This window comes from Cydia pomonella, chromosome 5, assembly GCF_033807575.1.
Source record: "Cydia pomonella isolate Wapato2018A chromosome 5, ilCydPomo1, whole genome shotgun sequence".
In the NCBI taxonomy this organism is placed as follows: domain Eukaryota; kingdom Metazoa; phylum Arthropoda; class Insecta; order Lepidoptera; family Tortricidae; genus Cydia; species Cydia pomonella.
Genome location: NC_084707.1, coordinates 12,497,348 through 12,506,021, shown reverse-complemented (window position 1 = coordinate 12,506,021; position 8,674 = coordinate 12,497,348). Strand labels below are relative to the sequence as shown.

General features: G+C 35.0%; 2 protein-coding genes across 2 annotated transcripts; one reads left to right on the top strand and one right to left on the bottom strand.

Moving 5' to 3' along the window:
* The first annotated feature begins 162 nt into the window (after window positions 1-162).
* LOC133517732 (UPF0598 protein CG30010-like) lies at window positions 163-1,129 on the top strand. Its single transcript, XM_061851114.1, has 2 exons — window positions 163-407; window positions 491-1,129. Exons 1-2 carry the CDS (start codon window positions 252-254, stop codon window positions 1,001-1,003), a joined length of 669 nt encoding a protein of 222 aa, XP_061707098.1. The 5' UTR covers window positions 163-251; the 3' UTR covers window positions 1,004-1,129.
* On the bottom strand, window positions 996-3,212 carry LOC133517731 (AKT-interacting protein-like). The gene is made up of 5 exons (XM_061851113.1): window positions 2,979-3,212; window positions 2,781-2,845; window positions 2,395-2,495; window positions 1,690-1,877; window positions 996-1,601 (listed from the first exon to the last, which is right to left on the bottom strand). Exons 1-5 carry the CDS (start codon window positions 3,062-3,064, stop codon window positions 1,349-1,351), a joined length of 693 nt encoding a protein of 230 aa, XP_061707097.1. The 5' UTR covers window positions 3,065-3,212; the 3' UTR covers window positions 996-1,348.
* Window positions 3,213-8,674: the final 5,462 nt, after the last annotated feature.

Genomic DNA, 8,674 nt, shown 5'->3' with positions numbered 1-8,674 from the left:
GATTACGATTAATCAAGTATAGTTAAATACAAGATTTTGTTTACACTAAAGCCCTTACCTCACCTACAAGTTTATTACTAGGGTTCCGTAGCCAAATGGCAAAAAAACGGAACCCTTATGGATTCTTCATGTCTATCTGTTTACCTTTCATTGCACTGGCAGCTCCAAAATGACGTTTCCTATCAAAGTTCAAAACAGTACATTGGAGTAGTGCGAAATTGTGAATATAATTTTAAATTTATTTGCTAATTATGAAGGCACTTTTGCCGTTGTTGCAAGTTTCTCGATACTTAGGTAGTTTGAGGAATCAGACAATAGTTCAAAAGCGTATGCTGCACTATGTGCAAGGTCAAGAACCAGAGCCTAAAATAAGAGAATACTTTTACTACATAGATCATCAAGGGATGGTACGTATCAATTTTTGAAAGATTTTTCTTGCGTTGTATACAGTTAATTATAACAATCATACATTCATCTGCTTTTGTTACAGTTGTTTTTGGATGATTCCAGAATGAAAAACTTTACATCATGCTTTAAAGAGAAACAATTTTTAGACTTCTTTTTTAAAAGGATTCGACTAAATAAAACTGGGAGATACACTGAAGACTTTCCTTTTATATCATTATGTGGTAGGGAAAGAAATTTTATAAGATGTGATGATGTTCCTATTGTTTACACACACATTATAACTAAAGATATGAAAGACTATGTAACTTATGGGTATGCAGGTGAACTATTAATCACACCATTCATACCTCAAAAAATTTACATGTTACCCCTGACTGGCAGAGTGTATCACCCTGCTGATGACAGGTACGGAGGAATTGGCTTGGTAAGATCCAAACTTTCTATAGAACTAAGTAAACATTTTGAGTTTCACAGTGGTGATGGACACCCACCAACTCACTTTACATGGAATAATGAGAAATATGAACTAGATCAAAATTGGTTCCAAGAAAAAGTAGATAAACATGGAATAAAAATAAAGACTGATCCTGATTAGCTCAATAAATATATTACAATTACTTGTACAAAATGAGTTCTCTTAAACTTACGAATCATAACAAATATTACGAAATACTGTAAATAGTAACAGCTTTTATGCTAATAAAATTTGTCAACCGCACAATGGTCTTTAGTGATGTCTTATTAGTATTGGGCCACTGCTGTGTCCCTGTGATACCTGAATAAACTTTTATAATACTTGTAACATATTTGTTTTACTTATTATCTCTGGAGAAATATTATTATATGATATCAATTGGTGGCTTTTAATATGTAATTGCTTCTTTATCACAGGTGTTCAATATGGCTGTATAATAATCTGAATTAATATTCTAATAATAACTTATGTGGTTTCATCCTTGGAGAATGGCTGGTAAGATCCCGGTTGCACCCATGACATGCCCTGATTCATGCCTTCATCAGGTGTTGATGGTTTCAGCATTTGATGTCTTGCAGAGTCATGGATTTTTGAGTCATAGGGTTTAAATGTTATGTAGTGCTTGTCTTCAGTTGGTGGTTCATCATAAATATGGTCAATGCTGGCCACTACACACTCTTTCACTTTTTCTGTGAAAATCTTTCTGTTTGTTTTATAGCTGAAAAAGGTAATTTAAATTCTGTTACTGTAATAGTCTATGTGCTTAATTACCTATGTTGTAAATCTTTTTTATAACATCAACTTACGCTACTGAAGCTTCTACATTACTGGGTGTTTTCATGTTCAAATTATGAAATATCAAGTGTAGATATTTCAAAATGTGCCATATATGGTTCCTTTTTCTGTCCCATTCAGGGAAAACTTGGCTCAGATTAAGAATGCCTGTGTTGGCATCAACTGCAGGATGATATAAATGTGAAGTAAATGCTAAAACCTGAAAATAAAATATTATTATTATTTAGTTTTAGGCAGGCAGCTGATGCTGGTATGTCTAAATCAGAGTTCACTTAGCACGATTCGGATTTCTTAGTTCTGGACATTTGTAGTATCTGTGAATTATTTTGAACGTCTCGATCAAGTCGCCATGTTCACACCTTAAGGTAAATAGGTTGTTTCATAAAAAATATTTTAACTCCTTCATATGTATTAACATTATTGTACAATATGAATAGCCACAAATGATGTCTTGACACCAAGGCGATTTCTACCAGCCAACCAATGTGCTAAGCCAAATATTAATTTTGGTGCAAGATTATGTGTGAATAAATAATAAACGGTTAAAAGGTTTTTTATTTTTTTGCATTTTCTAGAACAAACTACCCATAGTAATAGTATTAGTGTCACAAAGTATTATCTCATAATTCATAATAGACACTAAGCGCTTGCTTTTAGCAATAATTTAACCATTATGAAAAACAGGCAACATTCATATTAGTATTTTATGTACTTACAGGAACTTCTTCATTGGGAAATTTGTCTGGTAATGTAAGGGTAAACCTAAACACTCCACCTTCATAAAACCCTGCTCTCACAAAAACTACACCAAACCACTCTGTAACCACATAAAAGTCATGAATTACAAAAATTACACTTAGTTTGATAAGTATATGCTTTGACCAGAGTGGTCAAAGCATGGAACAAACTACCAGAAGATGTGGTCTCAGCACTGAATGTCAATCAGTTTAAGAACAGACTAGACAAATACTTAACCAGCGCAAAGAATACATAATAAGTGAAGATCACTCGGATACAGGCAACTATCAGTTGTTTCAACTGCCTGCCTGATTAATAAATAATAATAAATAAATATATTAATGTATGCATGAGTAAAACTTACGAAATGAGTTTTCATATGACGGTATCACATAAATCCCTTCCAAATTTTCAGTTTGCAGCATACGACTGAAAAATTAACAAAATTAAATTAATTAAGGATTGTTAACATTGTCAAATATCTACAAAACCCATTACTAATTGGGGCATGGGCCTTATCCTCATGTTAACTTTTGAGCCAATTTATCGTAGTTTTACTAACTATTCTGCCATAATTATGTACTCCTGATGGAACATGGAGTAAAGTTCTCTTATTTCCTTGACGTTACTATTTGTTTCTTCACTCATTTTTAATTATTATGAACTACAGGTCTGACCATTACAGTATACGCCCCAAAACTTAAACAATAATACACAAAGTAATTAATTATAAAAATCAAAACTTAAACGTAAAGCAGCTAAGTGTGTAGTGACATTTTCATTTTTTTTTTGGTTTACAGGGTTCCACAGATAAGAGTAGACGGTATCAAAGAGCATATAATCACTACGTTTTAGACGGCATTGTATATTAGAAGTACAAAGAGTACGACGGCTGACTGAGCAAACGCGTATCAGGTATGCAACATTACAATATTGAAAAAAAACTACCGCATTTGTGCCGCCATCTGTCGGGAATATATATAAAACTATTTTCATATGCGTAATCAAAACTTTGAAAATAGATGTCACTAGCATGTACTGTTGAGTGTTGGTACCTACAGTCAAAGATACATTGAGTAAGATGCGTAAAATAAGACAATTTCGTGCTTCGAAATTGACAGGTAAACGAGATGGCGTTGTACAGGTCCATACATACCAGCACATCATTAACAATATTACTTAAGGAATAGAATCTTCATATACCAAAAAGTGTCCGACAAAAAACCATAAATAGGTGGCGCTACAATACTTGAGATAAAAATCTAATCATGGATAGCAAGACAGCGCACTTCACTCCGTCAGTAACGCCTAGGTTCTTAGCTTCTCTAGCGCTACTCTGGAGAGATTTGGAACTATTATTTATAGCTGACAGCTGGACACTTGCAACAGTTCTGTTTAAGGAGATTCTATTCCTTGCCTCTACCTTCCATAAATATTACCAATTGGGTACTTGACATATGTTGAATATTATTGGGAGCGTGCACGACTGTCACGCAACCTAGTGTCCGCAAGTCTAGGAGAAAACGTCAATTCACTACATCTTATAAAACTGCTCCAAAACTAAAAACTACTGAACGGATTTTCATACGACTTTCATCTATCAATAGAGTGATTCTTGAGGAAGGCTTAAGTATATAACTTGTTAGGGTTTCGTGTAAATTGTTTGAAATATAACGATGTTGTCGGAAAAAATCACGCTGGCTAAGAGCTTTAATTGAAAACGCTGCCTAATCCGTTTGAGCTATAACAACACAATGTATGGTGGGGTTGTTTCTCATTCATAGGTCTACAAAAAAGTCCGCGATGTGAAATGTCTATCTTTTAAGGATAACTTACTATATCCATTCTTAACTTCTATAAAAAGATCACGTAATATGTGGCATTTGCAAAGCTATTTACATGGATACATTATTAACAATTATCAAAATAAATACGTTAGATATATTAAGCATTTCATACAGATTACAATGGTCCCTTACACCATACAATTTAAATGAATATTTCAGGAGTAATCGTAAATCAAAGTTTCATTTCGAGCCATAGAATTGTACGAACTGTTAAAGACGCTATCCGCAGTTAGTTCAAATTTTTACCACCTTATGCGCTGGGATCGCTTTACTTACCCCCACCACGCACTTCGCACGGTCCCAATAACAAAATTTAGTTAAATGGATAGAGAATGAGCCATCCATTATAAAAAAAGTGGAATTTGAAAAATTATACTGAGATTCAGTCTCAAAAAAAATTATTTTTGGCCTTCAAAAATAGAAAAAAAATAGTACCATTCGAATCCATACATTTTATTGAATAATAAATTGTATGACAACTATACACATAAACGCAATATTTCCGGGTCAAAATGGCAATTTCCTTGATCTTCCATACATTTAGGACAGACTTATATAATGTGACGTCACATCATGTTATCATTTTGTTAGAGGCGTTTCAATCGTCGAGTGCGAGCGTCAGACTTTAACTCTCATTTTTGACCTTTGTGTTGCTTAAATTCCATGAGTCCTATAGGGACCGTACGCGTTGGAGGGTCTGCCATCCTGTGGCCTGAATCGGAACCATAAACATGCACATTTACACGTCACGTGCTTTCTTGTGCATAGTAGGTTCTGCCATCTTATGGGCTACGTCGGAACAATAAACATACATTTACGCCTCGCGCCAAAAATCTGACGGCTCCTGTGCTGCCTCCTACAGTTCATGCACGCTCCCTATATAGACATTTGATCCTCAGGAAAATCAAGATCGTTTGACATTATTTACCAAAAACTGTCAAGTAGCCAATTGTAAAGGGCTCTCCACACTCGTGCGCGAATCGAGGCGCGAAGCCGCGAACGCGAGTGTGGATGGCCCTCGCGTCGATTTCGCAGATTGTTCACGCCTTCGCGCCTTATTCCCCGTTTTTTGTCGGTATTTGGCCCGCGTCAAAGGAGACGCAAAGCGCGAACTTGCAAGAATCCACACTCGCAATCGCTTCGCGCCGCGATTCGCTCACGAGTCGGTTAATCTGTCCTTCTATGGCGGCTACTTGGTTATATTGGGTGCGAACTTGATCAACCAAAAATCAATTTGATAGTTCCCAGTATGAATCAGTGCCTTGCCGCAAACTAAATCCGATCAGCTGACGCTTCGGCGCCATCTTGCCGCGAACCAAACTGCGAAATCGCCGTGAAGTTGTGCGAGTGTGGAGTCTACGTCAACGTCGCGGTATGTTCGCTCCGCGAAGACGCGCCGCGAATCACGCGCATAGTCTGGAGGGGGCTTTTATACTATATAACTTTTATATTTTTTAAGGAGCTTGTGCAATACAATTATATTGAATGGTACTGAATGACAGAATAGTTGCGCCTTTAACTTTTAAAAAATAATTAAAGAGGGAAATTATTTTTGACGTTTTTGATGTGAAGGTTCGATTTGAGTGCTGGTTCATGTTTCAATTATGATTATTTTACCCGATTTCCTCGCATGTTTGGAGAAAAGCACTATATATGCCTCGGCAGGAACAGCAATTCGTGGATTGCTGTTCCTGCCGAGGCATATATAATCGAAATTCATCCACGAATCTTTCCCGCTTTCTGCAATAATATACTATTAATTTAATTTCTCCGTTTCTTATCGCGAGGGAGGGATCAACGCGCGGGATGAGCTGCTTCAATTAGCTGAGATTATCCCACACGTGCTACGGGATTATCATTTATTGCGTGCCCTTCATGTGTGAGCAGTACCTGCGATATAATACCATTTTAATTTAATACCTGCCCTCTACACAGCTTTGCTCCATCACTGATTAATAATAAGTATTATTAATCAGTGAGTATAAAAATTTAAAACTACTGACCCTCCCCTCCTTATACATTTTGGAAATAGCTACATTAGTCCGTAAAAATCTAAATTTATTTAAATTTTGCCAAAACCCTCGACGCCTTCAATATATATGTAACTTTGTACGGTAATAAGTATAGTTATTATGATTAATGTTATTTGTCATAACATAAAATATTATTATTCCAATTAATTAAGGAAGTGAAATTTGGAAAATTTTATTAAATTATTATATAAGTAAGATAAGTATTGTATTGTGAACAACATGTTTTGCTACACCCTTTCCAGGGTCATTTATGTACCTAATATGTATCATTCTGGTATGCAAAGAAAGATCTCTATCTCTCTAAAAAAAAAATCCCAGTAGTTAGGTACTACTGGTAACAACTTGGTGGTAACTAGTGGGAATAACCAAAAATTATTGAAAAATGCTTTAATAAATTTGCTTATATTACTTATGAAAGCAAAAGAATGTAAATAATCGTTTATGATTCATAATTTTTACATAGGTATTTCCTGTGACTTATTTTTTTGATGTTCACATTCACACGACAAGACCTTACCTTCTTTCTAATGCTAAAAAAAACGAACTATAAGTAGGTCGATTTCTGTAAGATTGGGACGTTTATTTACTAAATAGTGCAAATAATAAAAAAAATCTGACACTTGCTTTGAGCAAGCAAGAATGGTTGCTTAATCGTGAAATAATATTGAGTCGCGCGATAATCTTAACACAAATAGAGCATCGAATGAGCACAGGGGCAGCTAGTATTTGCAGAAGCTGTGGAATCACACAGCTAATCCTCTCCGGACTCACTCGGTATTTATTCGTTTGGACGCTTGTGATGAACATTGTATTTCCAAAGTATGCATTTGCAATAGGTATGGAAACATTTGTAAAATTACCTGAGCCGTAGACAAACAGAAATTTAATTTTAGACCTTATTTTCATTTTTTTTAATGCTTTTTGTGCTTTTTTTAAACATTACAGTTGGGCAAATTTTTTTTTAAGTTGTACACTATTTCTTTTTCGGATTTCGGAATTTGTATGTTGTTTCTACTCAGAATCATGAGCTCTTTTCATGGTAACCGAATTGAACAATGGAAGGAATGAATAATGTATGGAAATTGTGAGACACTTTTATTCTTATTAGGATCGAAAGAGGTCGTGATTTTGAGTAGAAAAAACATAAATATTCCTAAATCTGATAAAAAGTAACCATCTCCAGATTTAATGTATTATTAACCATAGAGATTATACATCTCTGTTGTATAGTAGCAATTATTTATTTTAAGATTAATTACTTGTAATGTTTACCCAGGTATTGGCAGTTGTATTTGTAAATGTTGTTATGTATTTTTCATGTCATTATATGATGTTAACTATAAATGTTGTATGGACTTGTAAAAGAGCCCTTGACGCCTACTTTCAGGATATTTTTATTTTGAGTTGTTTCCTTATGTTAGCTAGTATAATTGACTATTAAATGATAAATATTTAATAACGTCCATTGGATTTGTTTGGCTTTGATGTTGTTTCATGTTTTACGGTTAGTAATAAATATCTCCCGCGCTGGTGTGGTGAATTTTTTTAACCCTCGCGCCTTGAAACCCTCGCAACGCTCAAGATTCCACTTTTCAAATCTTTAGCTTGCTCTAGTACATTTGCCCCCTTGTAAAACAAAATAACTATTTCCTAACCAGTAAAATTTTGACATGTTATTAGAGTATGTTCGGAAACAGAAGAGTTGTGAAATGTATTGGGCCTCATACATTCCACGACTCTTCTCTTTCCGCACAGACTATACTGAATGATCGTGGTAAAAATATGCTTCTACCAGTATGATTTGTCAATTTGTTAGGTTTAAATGATGACTCATACAACTATGCCTTATCGTAAATACAAAATTAACTGATCGAGATTTTATGTCATAACACAACCCCGACAGCGTCACCGGATGTCTTAGCTCTTTTCTTTTTATTATAAACAAACCGTTTATATTGTTTTATACAGTAATCTATACGTGTTTAACGACTGTCGTTTTCTTCACAGAAAACAGACGTTAATTCGAGGAAACATATGCGTGAGATGGTGCTACTCGTTTCAAAGTGCCGCAGGCGCGTTTGGGCTATAAACTCAGCATTTGATGTGCGCTCTGCAGCGTGTAATTTAGGACTGCCTGGATAAACAAACAGCTTTATTTAACTTCTAACTTGGCATAATTAAAATGTAGATAATTATTTATTTGGAACGAGTATCGCTTGATGGTTTGATGTTTCAGAATTTGGTTTTATGTAATATTGATTTGATGTATTGGATTGGAGTTGCAGGTGTACATAGGCTATGGAGACTGCTTACCATCAGGCAGGCCGTATGCTTGTTTGCCACCGACGTAGTATAAAATAACAAAATAAAATGTTTTT